At 58.7% G+C, this 20,553-nt stretch overlaps 2 protein-coding genes across 4 annotated transcripts in view; one reads left to right on the top strand and one right to left on the bottom strand.

The window, feature by feature from the left end:
* The window catches only part of SLC38A10 (solute carrier family 38 member 10), a 40,673-nt gene extending 24,421 nt beyond the window's left edge, over positions 1-16,252 (top strand). The window contains exons 11-16 of one of the 3 annotated variants that reach the window (XM_055575349.1): positions 3,639-3,795; positions 9,000-9,167; positions 9,350-9,802; positions 10,338-10,457; positions 13,315-13,485; positions 14,122-16,252. In XM_055575349.1, the coding sequence (XP_055431324.1) occupies positions 3,639-3,795; positions 9,000-9,167; positions 9,350-9,802; positions 10,338-10,457; positions 13,315-13,485; positions 14,122-15,167 (2,115 nt within the window). In that variant the 3' untranslated portion in view covers positions 15,168-16,252. Of the gene's footprint in view, positions 1-3,638; positions 3,811-8,999; positions 9,168-9,349; positions 9,803-10,337; positions 10,458-13,314; positions 13,486-14,121 lie in introns of all 3 variants that reach the window. The other 2 variants (XM_055575348.1, XM_055575347.1) reach the window with 2 other exon arrangements.
* A 2,161-nt stretch (positions 16,253-18,413) lies between these two features.
* NDUFAF8 (NADH:ubiquinone oxidoreductase complex assembly factor 8) lies at positions 18,414-20,356 on the bottom strand. The gene is made up of 3 exons (XM_055575355.1): positions 20,187-20,356; positions 19,913-20,023; positions 18,414-18,660 (listed from the first exon to the last, which is right to left on the bottom strand). Exons 1-3 carry the CDS (start codon positions 20,268-20,270, stop codon positions 18,631-18,633), a joined length of 225 nt encoding a protein of 74 aa, XP_055431330.1. The 5' UTR covers positions 20,271-20,356; the 3' UTR covers positions 18,414-18,630.
* Between the last annotated feature and the right edge of the window lie 197 nt (positions 20,357-20,553).

Here is a 20,553-nt window from a genome sequence, read left to right as displayed (position 1 = left end):
GCACTGAAGACCTGGAACGGGGCGCACGCGGTAGACTCCGGAGCCCCTGCCTCGAGGTGTGAGCTGTGTTTGAACTTGTACATCCTCAGTCTCAGGTGTGAGCAGTGAAGGGGGACACCTTCACTCTGGGTCGGTGCCTCTCTCTTGTTCTGAGTTGGGGATCCCAGCAGACTGGGGGCCCTCGGGTGTCGCCCATGGTCCCCAGGCCAAGTCCGTGGTTTTGTCATAAATACCGCGGCTGAGACGTCAGGATGTATTTGCATTTCTCCTCCTGGCGGCTCTGTAACTGGTTAAGAAGAACCGAAGTCAGGGCTGCGTGATCAGATGTCTAGTGCACCGGGTTCGCTCACCAGTCTTGTCCCATTTGGAAGCAGCTCTTGGACTTGCAGAAGTTGTACCTGAAAGATGGGTTTTGCAGGCACGAGCCCCTCCTGTCCCTGTCCTGAGGCCGTGGCAGCCCGGTACCCCTGCTGGCTTCCACTATGTCATTCCATCACGGCTGGTTGGCGTGGTGCAGACCTCGGCTGTGGACCCGTCTTCTGGGAGCAGCATCTCTTTCTTGCAGAACTTTTGGGAGATGGGTGGTCATCCCTGTTCACACACGTGTGGCCCTCAGCCTTCCACACTTTATGGCAGAGCGGCGACCCGCGAGTTCTGGCCTCTTGTGACCTTGGGGCCTCCCGGATGCCTCAGGCCTTCGGTGGGGCTGGGGGTCTGTGGTCAGCGCATACTTGTCATGGCTGCCCCAGGGGCTTGGGCAACACCTATGCCCTTTGCAAAGTTGGGCCCAAAGGGCTTCACTGGTGGCTCAGAGGTAAAGAATCCCCCTGCAATGCAGGAGACCCAGGTTTGATCCCTGAATGGGGAAGATCCCCTGAAGGAGGAAATGGCAACCACTTCAGTATTCTTGCCTGGGAAATCCCATGGACAGAGGAGCCTGGCAGTCTACAGTACACAGGGTCACAAAAGAGGCAGATATGACTTAGCGACGAAACAAAGTCCAGCCCACCTGGAGCATCTGCCATGGGGGCCGTGTTCCTGCAGACTGTCACCTCCCAACACGTGCCTGCTGGCGGACTGCGATCTGGTCCCTGCAGCAGCACCGCCCGTGGACCTCGATTCCCTCAGCTCAGGCGTGGCCCTCCCACGTCCTCACTGATGCCGGCCTGGCATTAATCCTCTGCTCTCTTCAAGCTGGGGTGGTTTGGCTCCCTGCCTGGGGGGGTTTTCATGGACCTGCGGCATTTCTTTAAAAGAAAGGGTTAGAGTGGAGAGCTGGGATCGTTACAACCACTCTGCTGGGGCCAGCGGGCTGCTCATGCTTAAGACAGTGGTCGGCTGGCGAGTGCCCTACAGAACCCTGGGCAGCTCAAATGCCAGGTGTGTCGGGATGAGGGGGTTCCCAGCAAAGGGTAGGGTGGAGACGGCTGCTGGGTGGGGGAGCACAGGTGGGTGTCTTCATGGACAAGGTGGAGACAGGAAACACACTTTGCTGGTGGGGTCATGAGATGTCTGGGCCGGAGGCAGAGACAGGTGTGTGCGTGGCGCCATGCAGCACTTCCTGGCTCCGTGCAGGCTCTTCTTGGTAAGTTGAACTTAAGTTGACACTCTCTTGGCCTTTTTAAGCTTGCTGTCTCCCAGCATTGATGGAGTTAACGTTTTTTATTTTGTGTGCGATTTGTTTCTTTAAGGCCAGAAAGCCTAGGGTTGAAATAAATCATTCAAAGCCATGGATGAAATGTTGGCTTTGGCTTGTCGGTCTCCCGTGGAATGTTCAGTGATGTCCCCGTAAAAATAACCCATCACAGAAACGACCAACCAGCTGTCTTCATCTCTGTGTCAAAACCATTTTAGGAGCCGCCCAGATCAGGGCCTGGAGGGGACGGGCTTCTGTTGGTGAAGCCCAGGCTCACCTGGCTCTGTCCTGGGGGCTGTGCCAGAGCGCCCCTCCGGCTCTGGCCAGCCTCGCAGGCAGAGCCCCTCCGGTCATCTGAGTGCTTCAGCTGGGTGCTCGCTCGGTGCCCTCGTCCTGTCGGTGCCACGGGTCCAAGGCGGGACATGAAGTTCTTTTTGTTGTTTCTCAGCCGTCAGCTAGAGAAATACAAGATGCAAGGGATTTAAAGTTTCTTTTTTATTTTTAAAAAACTACTTTGGTGGTGTCCGCTGTTGCTTCTCGAACCTTCCCTTTGTGGTGAGCGGGTATAACATGCTACTCTTTGAACTCACAGCTGAAGCTAGCATCCACATGTTATCAAGAAAATTATCTGAAGTGGGGGACAGGAGTCAGGAGCCCTGACCCCATGCTATGCTCAGTGTTTCAGTGCTGCTCAGACACCAGGGGCTCAAACCCCACAACATCCTCATGCACACCTGACTGAGGCCGGCTGGTGGTCAGTACCGGAGGGGCCCTTTGAGTCCACGGCACTGACCGGGCCTCTCTGAAGCATCGCGGACCCTGGAGCATGGCCAGCATTTTGCCTCTGTGAGCCCCAGACCAGCTCAGTGTTTCCAGAGCGACTGTAGAGAAAACAGACTTTCTGAGGTTCTCCACGTTGGTTGGCATCCACCTTCAGGAGCGCAGGGCCTTTCTTCCTGTCAAAAATCTTTCTTCTGCAGTTGTGTTGAGCCTGGGAAAGTCTCGCCAGTTCTTTTGAACTGATATTTTTTTAAGGAGTCAACGTGCCTTTCAGGAAAGATTTGAGTTCTGGCTCTGAGAGTGCGTGGAGGTGGGTGGTGGGGTCCCCTGGCTCTTCGGGCAGGCTGCCTCGTGGCTCTTCTCCGAGGAAGCAGGAGTTACTGCTCCCCAGGGAGAGCCAGGTGGGCCAGGCCAGGAAGGGCAGAACGAGCTGCGCCCACTGCCATGACAGCAGAAGTCACGCGGAGAGCGTCGGTGGGCCCCGCGTGTGCCGGGGCTCCAGGGCAGACGGTGTCACAGCACGAGGGGTTCCTGTCCTGAGGCGCTGAGGGCAGCACTTACGATCAGCCTCGGGGCCATCACAGGAGGGACGGGGTGGGGACAGGGCCTCTCGGTGAGCAGCAGCGCATCCAGCTCAGCTTGCTGGGTAGCACCGATGGGCACAGACCGTCAGAGGGGGCGAGGAGCCTCCTCACAGCCGTCCCATCTGTGCCCTGCAGCGGCAGGCATGTCCAGCCTGATGGGTGATGTTGGGACTATTCATTGGTAGCTGGGCACCCAGTGGCCTGGGCCCTCTTCTGGGTGAGGGGGTGGGATAAGCAAGAGCCCACTTTAAGTTGGGTCGAGGCCTCGAGATTCTTGCTCTTCTGGTGAAAACCATCAAGGGGCCCAATCTCTGCAGCAGTAAGTGTGGGCATACATGGCTGCCAGGCTCTCCAGGCTGCCTGGCTGGTGGGCCGGAGTCTCTCTGGCCAGCAGGCCCCTTCCTGTCACACTCATGCCCCCTGCTGCCTTCAGGCTCCCTCAACGCCCTGCCCCGCCCCCCAGCCCCATTGCCGGAGTGGCTCCTGCGGATGTGGCCCACGATGCTGTCACATTGATGAGTTAGTGACCAGTGGTCAGTGTGGTTGGGGCCTCTACGGGCTGTACCCCACGCACAAGAAGGGCAGGGGCCCTGGGACTGCGTGACTCCTTTAGCTCTCGGGGTATTTGTCTCATCCAGGTGGTGCTCTGGGTCGGCCTGGGCATCCTAGTGATCAGCACGCACACCACCCTGTCCGTGAGCCAGGAGACCCCCATGGACTTGGCAAAGGAGGCCGAGGGTGGCAGGCTTGAAGAGGCCGAGGGCGCAGTGAAGGTAGAAGCGGCCCAGCTCCCAGGTACGTGGCTCCCAGGTATGCACACAGGCCCGCAGCCTTCTCGGCTTCACCGTGGGTCATGGGGATGCAGTCCTCACTTTCCAGCTGTCTCACATGCCCAGCTGCCTCCGGCCTATCCGGGCGATGGAGGGGGCGGGGGGGCTCCTGGGGGCTGCTGTATGCAGCCGCCTCCATGTGCTGCCTGCGTGCGGGGACAGGCTGGACAGCAGGGCAGAGGTCTCAACGCCTCCCCCACCCCCATTCAGAGCACCAGCAGGTAAGTGAGCTTGCAGGTGTCACTCAACGTTTGCCTGTTGTAAGGATGTACATTGTAAGCCCGATTTTCCTGGACCGAATCAGCGATGCCCCTCAGCTCTGTTCCCTGCGGTCTGCCGGCCTTCCCCACGGGGGCGGCAGTGCTGGCTGCTGGTGGATTCCAGGTCCCTGAGGGTGGTGACGCCCAGTAAGCCCAGGTGGGAGTACTGGTCTCCCCGCCTACTGTGAGTGACAGAAGGAAAGCTCCCAAGGGCTGTCCAGGGAGGCAGGTGTGTCCAGGGAGGTGCTTGCGGGGCTGGGCCGCCTGTGGTTGGAGGCTCGGGCCTCTCGGACGTGTTGCCCTCTCTGTTCCAGACTTACCTGTCTATGCTCAGAGAGCCCCTGCAGTTACAGCGCCCCACACCAACTTCCTGCAGGAGAACAGTCTCTCCTGGGGCTCTTTTGGGGGAGCCCTGAGCCCAGAGTAATGGGGCATGCTCTCTTCTGCCTTCCTCGGATGGTGAGGGCCAGCGAGAAGACGCCCCCTTTGGGAGTCCCCAGCAGGGAGGACCCCTGGGGATAACGGTACTCAGCAGAAGTATTAATTGGAGTGGTCAGAAACAGCTTGGGCATCGCCACAGTGGTTGCACGGATTCAGTAACTTGGACGGAAAGAAGCTTCCTGGAGGAGGGAGGGAGATGGCGCCCCTCCACCCTTGTTAGCAGCCCCACTGGGTCCCTCACCCCCGGGGGTCCTGGCCCCAGTGCTTTGGGGACACCCCCAGCAAAATGCGACTCGGACACTGGTTTCCCGTCTCAGCTGGCTGCCGGCCCGCCCGGTAGTGGGCTTCTCGGCATCAGCTGACGCAGCCGGCACTGGGCTGCCTGTCCCCACGGTGCTGGGCGGCCTCCAGCCCGCTGCCGGCGCGAGCAGCTGCATCCTGTCGTGGAGGCGGGTCCCGGGCTCACCTGGAGCCGCCGCGGCCACATCTGGTTTCCATTTCTTCCACGAGTCTGTAACAAACACACGGCCCCTCTCGGAACCACATGCCGTTTGTTTAACTCAAGTCTCCGTGTTTCTCGCCCCCGGCCTCCCCGTCATTGATGGGTTGCCTCGTTGAAGCGGAGCTGGGCCCGTGGGGCCTGGGCCGCGTGCCCCGCAGCCGTCTGCCCATCAGCGTGTGAGGCAGGTTTATTGGTCTCTTTGATGTTGAAGAGGCCAGAACAGTACTAACTCCCCAGAGCCCGAGCTGGGCTTCGGACTGGGGGAGTCCTGCCCTCCTGGGGACACATGGGCCTGGCCACCCCCAGCCTGGCGCTCCCGGCAAGCACGGGGCCTGTGACACGCCTGGTGTGGACAGAAGAGGTGGGCAGGCCTTCCGGAAAGGCTAGGAGACCACTTAACCGTGAGGCTGGCAGCTCCCTCGCGGGTCTGGTGAGTGGGTTTGGAGTCTGTCATGCTCTTCAGCTCCTCCTCTGACTGTGGCCTCATCCCGTTTCTTCCTTTCCCTCCCAGCCCACGGCTTCTCTCGGTGTCAGGAGCCGCCTTGGCCACACACCTCGTACAGCTTGTCCGTCCCCCAGCAGGGACCTGGCCCTGCTTCCGCTGGGTGGGAAAGAATGGGAAGGGCCGGGACGGGGCCTGTGGGCAGCAGCATGTTGGTGCGGGGACACAGCTGGCAGAGGGTGGTCACAGGCCTGAGTGGGAGCTTGCCCTCCCCCATCTCCTTCCTAAATTTCTCTTCTGAGGATGCGTCCCTTGTGCTGCTGTGCCAGGCGCTGGTGCATGCGGGCAGGAAAGCGTCCGACCGCCTGCGACCGATGCCAGCGTGCCCGTGGGGAGGCCCGGCTGCAGGGCTGCCTCCCTCCTTGGTCCCCGCCGCAGCTTTCCCTGTGCCCCGCTGAGAAGGAGCAGTTAACACCATTGTGCCGCGTGACTTCTCAGTTTTTCTGCCTGTGTGTCAGATGCGGCTGTGAGCTCATCTCATCGGTGCTAAGATGACCATGCCAGCTGCAGCCGAATCTGGAAGGACTCCTCGGGAGGGAGGGGCGCTGCCTGCCATGTCCAGCCCCGAGGGACTGGCCCATGACCCCTTTACCTGCTGCGTGTGGGCAGACGTACCCATCTGCAGGAGAGTGTGACGAGTGAGCCAGACGGGGCCGCCCCAGCCACCCATCTGGGGCTTTGGGTCTAGGGACCCATTGGGATTCCTGCACATCCAATAGAGCGTGCTAGACAGGGTTTCCCTTGCTGCCTAAGTCAAGAAGAGCAGGGGTTCCCAAGTAGACTTCCTCACGGCAGCAGTGAGGCAGGCACTTTGGAGGTTGTCAGGAAAGGTACTTAGAAGCAGCACCGGGCCTTTTTAAAGGACTGTTGGTGGCTGCTCCGGCTCTCTGCATGGCCCTGGGGTCCCTTGCATCTCCTGAATTTGGGGTTTACTTCCAGTCAACAGGGATTGCATTTGTGGAACTCTGGTGTGATTTTAAGAGACACTTTACTTTTGTGCTTGGCAGTCAGAGGACTGCTTCCATCTTCACTGATCACAGGATACAGAGAGATGCCTCCAGACTCAGAATGGGGTCCTGCAGGGGAGAGTCAAGGAAGAGGAGCCCCTGGCCCTGACCCTGTCTTCCGAGGTGGAAGTAGTCTCGAAGGCAGATTCTCGTTGCCGTGGACAGGCCTGTTCTGGATGTCACACCCAAAAACGGCCGCACGTTCCCAGGTTTCAGATCTGTGGTTGTCTGTCTGAGCACTGAAGAATTGATGCTTTTGAACTCTGGTGTTGGAGAAGACTCTTGAGAGTCTCTTGGGCTGCAAAGAGATCCAACCAGTCCATCCTAAAGGAAATCAGTCCTGAATATTCATTGGAAGGACTGATGCTGAAGCTGAAACTCCAATACTTTGGCCACCTGATGCAAAGAACCGACTCATTTGAAAAGACCCTGTTGCTGGGAAAGATTGAAGGCAGGAGGAGAAGGGATGACAGAGGACGGGATGGTTGGATGGTGTCACCGACTTGATGGTCACGAGTTTGAGTAAACTCTGGGAGTTGGTGATGAACAGGGAGGCCTACTGTCCAGCAGTCCATGGGGTCACAAAGAGTTGCGTGCGACTGAGTGGCTGAACTCAACTTGGGTCCTGTGTCTCTCTGAGCCAGTCACAGAACCACCTGGTGTCCACACTAGACGTGTGACCAATGGCTAACAGTCTTCCCGGAGCTCCTGGTAGAAGCACCATCAGGAGGGTCTGAGTGTGGATGGGGCCAGGCAGGTTAGAAAGCTCCCTGCCCAGCAGTACTGAGGCAGACATGGAGTTTCCCTGCGTGGTGCCCACTTTGGGGAGTGGAGGCCACAAAGTTGAGGCTGAGAGGAGGCCCCGCCAGGCCAGGGCGCCCTCTGCTGGCCACTCCCTCTGATTCACTGCTACGTCTGGAAGGTGAAACAGGCCAAGCCCCTGCTTGGCCTTCATCCTTCCCTGGGGTGACCACCCTGGGTGAATGCAGGCTGTTCTTCAGTTGCTAATTAGGAAGTTTGGTGTTAGTTTTACTGTGGCCCAGAGGCATTGCTGGCAAACTGTCCCCACGAGGAGCTCTGGTTTGTTTTAGAAAGCACTGTGTCCATTGCCGAGGACAGCTGCGAAGTGCCCCAGGCCCGGCTGCTGTGGGCAGGGTGGCCACGTTGTGGACTCATGCCCCTTGCTCACCCGAGCCCCCGGTCATTCCTTTGCCTGGTGATGGATAGATTTTGAGTTGGTCCTACAACATGATGGAGATATGCTTTGTTTTGTTGTGGTTTTCCTTCCCTTCCTGGCCCCGTCTTAACGGTCTTCCACTGGACAGCACCTCTTGATTTTGACCCCCAGGGGCCTCTGGGGGCTGGGGACAGGGGTGTTACCATGGTGTGGAGCAGACACCACACACTCACGTGAATCAGTCGCTTGATTGAATTGTGGAGCCCTGCGTCCCGCTCCTGCCCAGCGCCGTCCCCCCTCTACTTTGCTTTGGGCACTAAGCCTCAGCTGCTGCAGGTGCCCCCGGCGAGCATGGCAGGTCAGCCCAGGTCCCTCCTCCTCCTCTGGGGGAGGGAGCAAGCCCGCCTGAACAGGATTGTCGTGAATCCCCCCAGAGCCGCTTTGGGGTCCCACGACTGCGGGGCATTCTGCCTCCCCTCTTGCAGGCAGCTTGTGCCCTGAAGGCGGAAAGCGGTTGCTTCGGGCCTCTGGGATGAAATGACTTGTTAAATCTTTTTTTCCCCCCCAGATAGTTTTTTAGTTTCTGCCACTTTTGCCTAATAGGTAGAGAGTGGTTTTGTTCATGGAGAGAGTTTCCTAAGGGGCTCCATTTGGGCCACCCTCGTGGCCCTCTCCCCGAGGGCCCGCCGTGACTGAACTGTTGGGCTTCTGGGAGGATGAGGAGGCCCATGGGATACAGGCGTGTGCATGAGGCCAGCTTTGTGGGCTGTGCCTCTTTTTCACCTTCCTTTGGATAGGAATTTTCACTTCTGCAGCTAGAAGTTGACAGAATTGCAAATCAACCTCCCATAGGCGTTTTCCTTAAGCATTTTTCTCCTCCCCTTTCCCCTTGGCCTGCAGCAAGGGCTGGTTGGGCTCAGGGAGGGTGACTGTCCCGGGGAGGGATGATGCTGGGCGCTTAGAGTTCCCAGGCCTCCAATGGCAGGCTCGTGCTGCCACCTGGTGGTGATGGCCGCTTTATGCGGGGTGTCGCTCTTCTGCACCCAGTTAGGTATAAATTGCATTTTGACATATTTTTGTTATGAATACACATGAAAAATGACAGTTTTCTGTGCTACTTAGCTGCTAATGATTGAACAGGAAAAAAAATATAACTGCTTAGGCTCTGCCATTCGCCTGGGAAATGTGATTACAATCCAGGGAAAACCGCCCAGTTGCCGTGCTGATTGGCGGTGTAGCCATGTGGAAACACCGCTCAATTATCTGTGCCGTGCTTACAGGCCAGAATCCAATTGTGGACGTGGCTGAGGACGGCCGAGATAAGCCGAAGCTGCCAAATGAGAAAGATGAGATGGAGCAAGCCCAGATTAAGGGCCCCGTGAATGTGCCCCCAAGGGAAGACGCCAAGGAGAAGCAGGAGGCAGCACAGCTGGATCGCCCTGGTCAAGGTGCTGCGACTGCCTGGGTGGGGGTGTGGGGGGCGGTGTTCACGGGGGCGGGACCTCAGCTGGACATCAGTCACGTGGTTGGTTGGTTCACAGACCTGAAGAGGGAAAGCTGCCCTGGGAGGGAAGGCTGAGTCACCCCCCACCCCCACCCCAGCTCCCCAGCATTGTCCGTCTCCTTCCAGGAGTTGCGGTACCTCTGGGCGAGGCCCACCGTCACGAACCCCCTGTGCCTCATGACGAGGTGGTAGTGGATGAAGGTCAAGACCAAGAAGGACTGGAGAAGGAGCGGCCATCCAAACACATGGATGAAAGGGCCCTGGGGGGCAAGGGTCAAATGGTACCACCCCTGCTGGATTCAGGACGAGAGAGACCCAGACAGGACCAGGCTTTGGAGGCAGCGGGCAGTCTTCCCAAAGATTCTCAGAAGGTTCCAGAAGAAAATGGTCAGCCAGCCATTGAGCCTGTGAAGGAGGACCTGGGGCTGGGCGACAGGGGCGTGCATCAAGGGCCCCAGGCAGTGCTCCCCGAGGGGCAGGACGTCCCAGTGGCAGGCGCAGGGGCCAGAGCAGATGGTGCCTTGCTGCCTGGCCATGCCGTGGGGGCCATGGGCAAGCCGGAGGAGAAGAAAGAGCCTGGTGGGTGTAGGCTCCATCCTGGTGGGGCCTGGGAGAGGCTGGGGACGGGGCGGGAGATGCTGACCACCCTTCCTTCTGTCGCGCTGCCTCTCTTTTCTCGCAAGAGAGCTTGTGTTTGTAGCAGCGCTGATGCAGCTGTCGGGGCTTGGCAGCTCCTCTGACATTTGTCACACACTTGTTCGCCAGACCCGTAAGTGCCAGGTGCTGGGCTGCTCCTGCGTGTCTGGGCGCACACGGGGCACGGCGCGGGCCTGACGGGTAGCTCCTTGTTAAGTGCCATCTCAGAGCTACTGATGGTGGTCCCCGCATGCTAATTGACGAATGTAGTTGACACTGGCTCCCTGCCACCAGACTGTGAGATGTTAAATATAATTTTTTTATTACCTCCCTGGTACTCATCAGGTTGAATATACAGTACCAGGGAGGGAGGGCCAACGTGGAGGGTGATTTTAGGAAATATCGGCCTCCTCCTCTTGTCCCCCCTCCACCTTCTGAGTTTTCCTGCAAGCCTCCTGAGTCTCTGCCTTGTGTGCAGGTGGGAAGGCTCCCCTCCTGGAGGAGAAGCCAGGCCCGGGGGCAGCGCCGCAGGCAGAGCCTCGAGAGCAGAGGACCGAGGAGGGACAGGGCGGGGAGCACGCTGGCAGCAAGCTGGAGGGTAAGGCCTTTGCTTTCTCCCTGCATCCTCCCAAGGCTTGGAGATACTGCCGCTTCCTTCTGGAAGCGGAATGTGGCCCAGAAGGAGACACGGGCCCGTTGTCTTGCCAGTTTCCTGCTGAGGAAGGATCTTAAATAGCTCCCCTGCCAACTAACAGCCTTCTCTCCTCCCTTTTCACTTCCCTAGGAATGTTTTTAGCTTCTTTTCTCCCCCTTTAAAAACAAACCTGTCACTGTCACGTGACTTTCTATTCCCATTTGTATCTCATTTCAAAATAGACACGTTAATATTTCCAATAAGTTGGCCAGGTGTGGGGGCATTGGCGAGGGTGGGGGGGCTGGTGGCTCACTGCTGTCTTAGCACTTCCCTGCCACCGTGGCAGCAGCTCCCGCCCCGTCTTAGCTGGGGCCGGGTGGGGACCTTTGTACCCACCTGCAGTGAAGACCTAGCAACTGTCCCAAAGCGAAAGCTCATTTAATCTTTTCTCTCCAGCGAACAAAACTTGCTCTGCATCCTCCTCCAGACCTTCATGCCCATTTTGGGGTGCTTCCGGCTCTCTGCTTTTGATGCCCCCCTCCTCACAGCCCCAACTGGTCAGGCACTGCCCTGCACTAAAGGAGGTGGTGGCAGCTCTCCCAGCAAGTGATCACTCTTCTGGTTTCTTTGGTCCCCATGCTGAGCCCCCGTGGGGTCACCCTATTTGCTAGCGGTGTCCACAGAGCGGCCCCCGGGTGTTTCACTGTGTGCTCTGAGAGTCTGGGTCTGTATGTGGGGATCATGGTACAGCACTCAGGTGGGTTCATGGGATGCTCATGCCTTGCTGCCCCACAAGCTGCTTCCCAGAAGGCCCTGCAGCCTCGGGATAGCCGTCCCAGAGCACCAGGCCCGGGAAGCCAGCCGAGCCTCTGCACGCAGAGGCCAGGAAGGCAGAGCTGAGGGTCCTGGGTTTCCTGGAGCTCGGATGCCGTGGAGTTCTGCATGTTGCTGTCTTTGGTTTCAGTCTGTTTACTGGTCCTGGTCCTCACAATCTGTTACCTAATCTTGTTTGATTCTTTGACTTTTTCTTTTCTGAAAGAACTTTGATGGTTTCCTATTCTGCCTTTCTCCAAACGCCTCTCAATGGGATGCACAGCTGAAATCAGAAAGATGGTGGCAGGTAGGAGTCGGGAGGAGCATCACAGTGAAGGTTTTTGTGGGGGTTTAAAGATGAGACAGCAGACAGTGTGAGCACTGAGTCCGGTAGCGCCTTGCATGGGGTCAGAGCCCGGGATCCACACATGGTCTGTCCTGCAACTGGGCTCAGCCGCAGCCCCTCAGGTGGGGTCCCCCTTGATGCCCCAACCCACTCGCTTCTAGTCCACATGCCCTGGTGTCCCTTAACCCCACTGGGGCTCCACCGTAGGGCGCCACCACAGGACAGCCAGGTGCAGCCTGGAAGCACCTGGGCACTCCCAGAGATGGGGCGGGTCCTGCATGTGACTTCCGCCATGTGCATGGCCTGGTATTAATGTGCTCTGCACGTGTGTTAATATCTGTGCAGCTCTCATGCCATCCATGAGTCTGATCCCTGTGGTCCTGGTGGGCCGAGCAGTTGTACATGGAGCTCGGGCTGAGGGCTCAGTTTATCACCTCCACTCTGCTTCCCATCTGTCCCATGTTGCTTCTGGCTGGACATGGTGCACTTCCCCCCCACCCCAGCCTTGGGCTAGGGCTAGTCCTCCGAGGAGCCAGTGAGTCAGGGGGCCTGCTCTTTAGGAACCCTCCCTTGGGGACAAGTGGTGTTGGCAGCATGGTCATGGTCAAGGGAGCTGGTCTGGAACTCTGGGATGGCTCTGTGCACATCCCTTGTCTAAAGAGGGTGGGGGGAGCCCCGAGATGATCCACAGAATGTAGGCTTTCTCAGGCAGGCATCTTGGTCACCTTAGGATGTCTGGATGTGTGTCTGGTGGAGAGCAGGGGGCTGGATCACCCGGGCTGGCCAAGGGACCCATCCTCCACGTGCTTAGCCTCAGCATGTTCTTCATGGGCACTGGCCTCTGGGGGGGAGCCATGGCAGTCCCTGGGAGAAGGCCAACCCTGCCCTGTTCTGGGGGGTCACAGGTCACTGTTGGGGAGGCCAGGCCAGCACACCTGCATGCGCTCAGCATGGGGGCCCCACTCGGGGGTGTTAGCTCTCGCCACTCCCAAATGTTCTCTTCTTCGGATTCGAGCTTTTCCATCTGACAACCTGTACAGTTACATCATCTTTCAAAGCTTCCTGTTTAAAGACTCGTGTTATAAAAGTTCCTTAAACCTGGACTGCTGGCTCTACAGAGCTGACCCAGTGCTGACGTGCTTGCAGTGCGTTATGAGCTTTCCACACCCAAGGTGTTCAGCCTTGGGGCCTCTTCTCAGTCCACAGTCTGTGGGGGCCCTTCCTACACACACCTGCTGCAGCTGGCCTGCTCCCAGCTCACCTGGCGCTCCTCCCCTGTCAGCTGCAGCCAGCTTCCTGGGGGAGGCGGGGCCGGCGGGAGCACTGGCGCAGCCTTCTCACTGAGGTCCCAGCTCTTGTTGCTGCTGAAGGGGAAGATGGTTCTGTTTGTCTTTAAAATTCTCACCTTGGAGGAAACTTTCTTAAAAAGCCAGTGTTCTTTTTTAGAATAGTTGATAGTTCGAGTCACCAGCCCAGATCACTGTCATTTGTGGTCACAGTGCGTGGGTGCTGGCTCAGCCGGGTAGAGGGGAGTGCCCAGGAGGCGTCCAAGGGAGGGGCCCACAGGCCACCTTGGCCTCCCTGCATGCATCATACTGCCCTCAGCCCAGCCAAGCGCCTTTGTAGCCCCCAGGCTCTGACCGCGTGTGTTTTCTGCACCAGAAGCCGGCCGGGCGGAGATGCTGGACCACGCCGTACTATTACAAGTGATCAAGGAACAGCAGGTGCAGCAGAAGCGCCTCCTGGACCAGCAGGAGAAGCTGCTCGCGGTGATCGAAGAGCAGCATAAGGAGATCCACCAGCAGAGGCAGGACGGCCAGGAAGGCGAGGACGGCAAGTCCGGGGGAGGGAGGGGGAGAGGGGCCGGGCAGGCCAGGGGTGGTTGCTGCACCTGCTCAGGGATGAGGGGTTGTCACTTTTAAAAAAGAATTGTGCTTGTTTATGTATGTATGTATTTTTGGCTGTGCTGGGCCTTTGCCGCATGGGCTTTTCTCTAGCTGCAGAGAGCCAGGGCCACTCTCCCACTGTGGCATGCTGGCTTCTCTCGTTGCAGAGCACAGGCTCTAGGCAGTAGTTGCGGAACTTGGGCTCAGTCGTTGTGGTCCTGAGCTCAAGAGCACAGGCTCAGTACTTGTGGTGGATGGGCTTAGTTGTTCCACGTCACGTGGGCTCTTCCTAGATCAGGGATCAAACCCATGTCTCCTGCATTGGCAGATTCTTTACCACTGAGCCACCAGGGAAGCACAGGGGTTGTCCCTTAATTCGTGAAAGCCAGAGTCGCCTGCCCTACCGCCTCCCCCCGCCCCCCATCCCCGTTGGATCTGTGGCTCTGTGGTCTAGAGTCCTGCTGGGCGAATTTAAGCAGGTGTTTGTATTCCTTGATTGCTGGTAAGCTGGCTTCATTTAATCACTGCGTCGGTAGCTCCTGCTCATCTCTGTGGCTAAACGGGTACCTGACTTCATTTGCAGTGGACGTGCAGCCTGAGCTGGGGGTGGCCGCACCCAGAGGTAAGGAGCAGGAGGTCCATGATGCGGGGATGGCGGAGCGTCCCCCGCCGCAGCCTGTGGAAGTCCTGCCCGGCGCTCCTGGGCGTCCCGCCGCTCCTCCCCAGGGGCACAGCCAGCGCTCCGTGGAGGAACCTGAGGGGGCAGCGGGCAGAGCCCCAGCTGCACCTCCCGGCGGTGCTGACTCGCAGCCCTGGGCAGCTCTGGCTGAGCCAAGGGAAGGCCGGCAGGGCGCTGTGCCTGAGGCTAAGGGTGCGGGCGTGCAAGAGCGGCTCCCTGTGCTGGAGCCTGCCAGGGTGCCCGGGAGCCCAGAGCAGCATGGGGCTGGGGATGTCCCCGGGCAGAGTCGGGATGTTTTTGGTGGAGGCGCCCATGAGAAGAAGAAACCTGGGAAGGAGGCAGCAGCTGCTGGTGCAGACACTCAGGAGGCAGATGTGCTGGGGGTGGGGGCAGCGATTGGGGCCCCTCAGGTAAAGTCCCAGCAAGTGAGCCGAGACCGGGCACCTGGAGGCAGGTTGGGGGTAGCCGCCCCCCAGGCCCAGGTTGTGTTACATCAGCCAGAACACCGGGCCGACCCTGCTGGAGGACAGGGCGGGCAGCAGGGTGGTCATTTGGAGATGAGGAAGGAGGCCCCTGGCAGGGAGCACATGCCTGCTCCCTGGGAGAACACCGCTGGCCAGGAGCCTGAGCAGAGGCCAGACCCTGAGCTCGGGCCCAAACCCGCCATACCTGGAGATCAGAAGCCGGACAACGCCAAACCCAACCGGGACTTGAAAGTCCAGGCCGGCTCCGACCTTCGGAGGAGACGGCGGGATGTAGCTCCTCTGGCAGAGGCAGGGCTGGCCCCGAAGGACGGGGTCATCATCAGCTTCAACTCACTGCCCGACGTGCAGGTCAATGACCTCCGCAGTGCCCTGGAGACCCAGCTGCACCAGGCCGCTGGGGGCGCCCTGCGGGTGGTCCCTGGCCGCCAGATCAAACAGCTGCCTGGGGCCCTGGAGGAGCCCTGAGCCCCACTAAGGCCAGGGTGCTCCGGTCAGCTGGTGAACCTGGACCACGGTGGGTGCCAAGCCCCAGAAGTCAGGCCCAGGGTGGAGTGATGGCTCTGCAGCTGTGGCCACTTCCAGGCTGACTCATGATTCAGCTCCTTTCCTGCAGCCTTGAGGAGAAACAGCCACTCCCTGAGACCAGGAAACGCGACTTGCCACCTCTGTGGCTGTGGGAGCCACTGGGGTTCAGGTGGCGATGTTGGGGCTCTGAGTGCTGACTGCAGCCCTGGCTCCCCGGCTGCCATGAGAGACAGGTGTTACCCCAAACTTTAATTCCTTATTGATGTTCTCTGTGACTGTCAGTACAAAGCCTGAGTAAATGCTTCTGCCTTCACCCCGTCTCACAGCAAATGCTGCGTCAAGACTGAGAGGCTGGACAGGCCTGTGGGTCCAGCCGCCTCCGCCCTGGTGCTCTGCTCTGCATACTTCGGTCTCCCAATTGAGTGGTTGTGAGATTTAAAAAGTAAAACAGACCACTGCTGTCTGGTTGGTGCCGAGGTGAATCACCCAAAGGCTCCCATGCCACAGACCAAAACCGTGACCATGAAACCTGGGTTCGAGGCCCAGTGGGGAGGGGTGCACGGCCTCACTTCTCACCGCTTCTCACTTCTTCCAGGGCAGCATCTCCCCTGGGTTTGCACCCATGGGAGTCATCTTTTGGGAGGGCTTTTGTGGTGTTTTTTGTTGTACTTTGTTTTAAGGTGCAGAAAGGCCAGTGGTCACCCCCGAGCCGGGCTGGTCAGCAGGTGACCTGACATGCTGGGCTGTGCCCTCAAGAGCCTGGGGCCTTCATCTGCTTTGTGCTTTGGGCTGTATGTGCCTCGTTCCCCTCTGGGGGCAGGGGCCGCTCCAGACCCTGCCCCAAGGGGTCCATGGTGGGGAGCCACTCACTGATCGCTAGCCAGGGCTGCCCAGGCCACGTGACAGCTTCAGCCTTGGTCTTGGCTCACCTCTCCCCTGTGCCTTTTGAAATGGTTTTATCGTTGACTGTGATTTCTATGTTATCTTGAAGCCTCAAAATGAATAATAAAAGGAGTGGAATCCTCTGGAAGCCAAGCTGATTCCCCACGAACCCCGGGCACTGCTCACACGGAGGGGAACTCAGTGAAAGGCGTCCGGGTCTCAGTGCTTCCCGCCCTCCATTCTTAACTAAAAACAATTCCAAGCAAACTGTACCGGCTGGAAGTTTCCCCCGGGTTGGAACACCGTTTGTGGTTTTGGGGTGGGATTGCACATCCAGCCCTGTTTACCTGAATCTCTCACCTTGACCCAGCGTTCTATCCTCTCAGTTTCTGCAAAGATAACTTCCTCCTCAGAGCAGGTGCTGCGGCCTTGAGAGCAGCAGTGCAGCCTCTGCCGTCGCCCGCCGTTCCCGCACCTCCGGGCGCTTGGGGTCCTCGGTCCCAGTCAGTGCTGTCCTCTCCTCCGGGTTCTCCGCTCCCCTCCCCTCCCATCCTCTCCTTTGGGAAAGATCTGGGCAGACCTCTGGGTGGGGTCACCATGACCAGTACTGCAGGGAGCCAGGAGGGCTGGGAGCCAGTGCTTTGCTTTCTGACCACAGGCTACCCCTCCAGCTGGGTCCCCTGGCCGGTAGATGTGGCCAGTGCAGCACACCGGGCCACCAGGAGTGACCCTCTATGTTGGCAGATACACTTGGCAGACACGAGGCCTGGCTGGCCTAGGTGACTGGGACAGGACCCTGTCTGTACTCCCGTTCTGGAATGGGGCCCCCAAGCCCAGCCTGGGGTGGGAAGAAACCAAGGCCGAGGCTGGGTATGGCCTCTCGTGGTGTAGCTGAGCCCCGAGGCTGAGGCCGAAACAGGTGCGTACAGAGCCACACGGGGTGCCTGCCTCCTGGTGACACAGCTGAAGCAGCAGCAGGAACCATTTTTCCTGCATCCTGACACAACTCCGTTGAATTCCCTCCCATAAACACAGTTTTGAAGACAGGTTGAGTTTGGGGAGGGGAGCCAGGGAGGTTCGTGAGCTGACTTCAGTGTGGTGAGCAGCCTGGCCCAGCCAGTGGATCACGTCCGCAGCCCTGGACCTGAGATGTGGCTGGTGGCCTCATCTGCCCCCGTGAACTGGAATCTGAAAGGATGTTAGGAGCACTGGGTGGGACAGTTCTAGAAGCAACCAGAGCGCCTGTGCACAGCAGAGATGCCAGAAGCTCTAGCCAGCAGGCTGCCAAAGTGCAGAGAGCACAAAGGGTCAGAAAGAGGCCATCCTCAGGCAGGAGGCACCTGCTGGGTGTGCATGCTGCCTCGGCAGACAGGGAAGGGGTGGCATTCTCAGCAAGCCTGTTTCCCTGGCCCACTCCTCCCTCCTGCCCTCAGCCAATCTGAGGGGCCATCGCCCCTGGCTGGGATGGGGGTCATTTCAGTGATGTCTAGTCCTGAAATCCAGTGGTGACGGTGAAACATGACTGCCCAGCTAGCCAGTCTTTTAACAGTCCTAAAAAACCTTGAACGGCATATGGCTCCCCTCCAAGGCTGCCCTGGGAACTGCATTTCACTGGGATGATAGCTCAGAGATAAGGGGTTTCAGCACTTTGTGGGGGAAGTGGAGGAGCCTTTATAAGAGGGAACAGCTCCAGGCCTCAGGGCATGGGTGCTCTGGGACAGTAGGGCCTGGGTGGAGCCAAAGGACAATGTGACCTCCACACCCTGGGGAAGGACGCTCTGGGATGACATGCCCAGCAGGCAGCACTCAGGATGCTGAAATCTTCCTGCGTCCCGCTGGGTTTCCCTGGAGCTCCAGCACGTGTGCTGCTGCGGCCTTACTGAAGCTCAGGATGAGGGGTGGGACCAGAGTGGGCAGAAGCCTGGCCAGGATGGACCTGGGCTCAGACTCCAGAGGCTGTGGAAGGGAGGGTGGGGCAACCCCGTGGAGCAAGTCTCACAGGCACTGGGTTCCTAAAACTGGACCCTCCCTGGGTTCTTCACCCCTTTGTCTGGAAGAGCAACCCCCACCTTTTTTTCTAAGTCAGAAAAAAAAAACCCATCAGTATCAGGTTCCTACAGCTCGGACCTGTCCTTCACGGTGTCACTGTTTTCTCTCTGGTCTGTGCTGTAACCTGGTAGTTACTTCTAGATGCTTCGCCAGACTCAGATGACATGCCTTTGGTGAGAATTCTTTAAAGAATGAGACTCGCAAGGCTGCTTGTTCATAGCCCATGCACTCATTCTGCAGATGACAAAACAAATCTTACAGTATCTGATCTGATCTTTACTGTGGGTTCACTGCATCTTATTCTCCCCAAATCCTTAGGTGTGCAAGGCTGGAAAACCCATTCTCTGCTCATGCGCGCCTAATGTGTTTCCAGTCCTTTTAGCCCCAAGAGCTTTCGAGGTTTTGGACGCTTGCTCCTTGAGGCCATGAGTGCCAGGCGCCCAGGGACGTGGATTGGAGCTTGTAGTCCTTCCTAACGGCCTCCTGTCAGGGTCTTCTTGGCCTGGAAGATAGAGGGCTGTGTCTGAATGGGTTGCTTTCAAGTTAGACATGGTTTCAAAGTTAAGAAAACTACCACACCAGAAGCCACCTCCTGGCAAATAAATGACAAAGAGCTTGGCCACGAGTATGCAGCATGGGGCCAGGCTGGTTGGGGCACTGGGGAGCCTGGGGCTGGGCTCAACGTGCTCTGTGGCCTCTCCCACCCCTGCCTGGCACTGTGCCACCAATGAGTACCATTTAGTCCTCCCCCTTCAATAAAGGAATCTCTAGATCAGAGATGCTGAAACACTTGCCCAGAGACGGGCTCCCCTCCTGCCTCCTCATGCACCCCCACAGAGCCTCAGGGTGCAGGCAGAGTAGACAAAATGGCTTGTCTTTAAATGAGAAACCCCCAGGTTCCCTGTCCTGAACTTCCAGTGCCTGGGGCCTGTGGTTAGGTTGCCCTCAATGGAAAACAGCAGGAGAGGCAGCCACGCGCTCCTGGGGGCAGGACAACATGACAGAGGCAAAGGAGCGTAAGGAATCAGAGAGGATCAGATACCTGTGATCCTGACTAAGAACCACAGGCGGTAGGGAAAAGCCTGGTTTGGCCAGGAGTGTGTGATCTTTATTTTACATGTGAATCCTTCCAACCACTGACCACAGGATGAAGGTTTGTACCTCCCTGAGGGAGTGCTCTGAGTAAAGCAGGGAAGCTGCCAAGAGCCAGGAAGCAAGTCCAAGTGACACGTGCATCTTGGATGAAACATGTCAGATCAGAGATTGGTGACAAGGGCGGAAGCCGCATATCCCAGCCACAATGATTGCTAGGAAGGTGCAAGGGGTTCTTTGAGCCCTCCGGGAAATGAAGTATGGCCCATGCCTTCTCCATGCTGGAACATAGGGAAACTGCCTCGGATTCCCTAAATTCTGGTGAGCTGACCCAACTGCCCCCTCTCAGGTCCAGTACTCAGCACCAGCAGCTCTGGTGAATAGAACTGACTGGGCATCGTGGCCCACCCCAGACCCACCGAGTCGAGGGAACCCAGGACCTTGACATCTTGGGCACCCCTCAAAACCTTGTGCTAGCCTCATTACAGGCAGCCTCCGTGGCGGCGGGGGTCGCGCCGGCTGGTGTGGGGCTGTGCCCCGTTGAAGCACCTGTTGGAGCCCAACATCGAACCCAGAAGAAAAGGAAGCCCGTTTCCCGAGCGGGTAACGTGGGTCCCCGCCCCCTAGGGTTCCACCCCCGGGCGAGGCCGGCGTTCACTTACCGCAGCAGCGAAGCAGCTCCGCAAAGCCTCGAACTCCTGAGCGCACAGATCCTTCTTCAAGCAGCCGCCCGGGGCCGTGGACGCCTGCACGCACCTGCCGTAGGCCGCGGCCTGGGGGCGGATGGAGACGGACGAGGGTCGCCACAGTCCTCGCGCCCGCTGATTACCCGGGGCTGACCCCGCCGCCGCCGCTCCCGGGTCACCACTACCCGCCCCCCGCCAGCCCGCACCCTGCCCCGCGCGGCCCTTCCTGCCCCGCCTGACGACTGCGCACCTCGGCCCCACAGGCAGCTAGACACTCGGGGAAGGCGCGGAGGCGGCTTCGCACGCGACCCCACACAGCTCCGTTCCCCGACATGAGAGGCTCTTCCCGGCACCTGTGGGCGCCGCCATCTTAGGTCCGGCCTCTTCCGGCGCCCAACAGCCTGATAGGCAGGCACTTCCGCCCACAACCTTTCTTGCGCTTTGTCACTTGGTCAGGCTTAGCCCTCACCTCTGCCTCTCCGGAACCGCTCTCAGTCTCCCAGAGCCCTGCAGTTGGCTCGTTGTCGGTCGCTGTCCTTGGACTTTGTATTCGTTCACGCGCAAATTGTTCCCCGAAGTCGGCCTCAAGGCCCTCCTCACTCGAGTAATTGGCCCGC

The sequence above is a fragment of the Bubalus kerabau genome, chromosome 4 (genome assembly GCF_029407905.1).
Source record: "Bubalus kerabau isolate K-KA32 ecotype Philippines breed swamp buffalo chromosome 4, PCC_UOA_SB_1v2, whole genome shotgun sequence".
Lineage (NCBI taxonomy): Eukaryota > Metazoa > Chordata > Mammalia > Artiodactyla > Bovidae > Bubalus > Bubalus kerabau.
Note: the sequence above shows the minus strand (reverse complement) of the source record. Positions and strands in the feature narration are given on the sequence as shown.

Coding starts and splice junctions, on each gene's coding strand:
- NDUFAF8 (XM_055575355.1), bottom strand. CDS start 20,270: ATGTCGGGGAACGGAGCTGTGTGGGGTCGCGTGCGAAGCCGCCTCCGC. Junction 20,024..20,186: donor TAGCTGCCTGTGGGGCCGAG/GTGCGCAGTCGT, acceptor ATCCGCCCCCAG/GCCGCGGCCTACGGCAGGTG. Junction 18,661..19,912: donor GGAGCTGCTTCGCTGCTGCG/GTAAGTGAACGC, acceptor TCTATCTTCCAG/GCCAAGAAGACCCTGACAGG.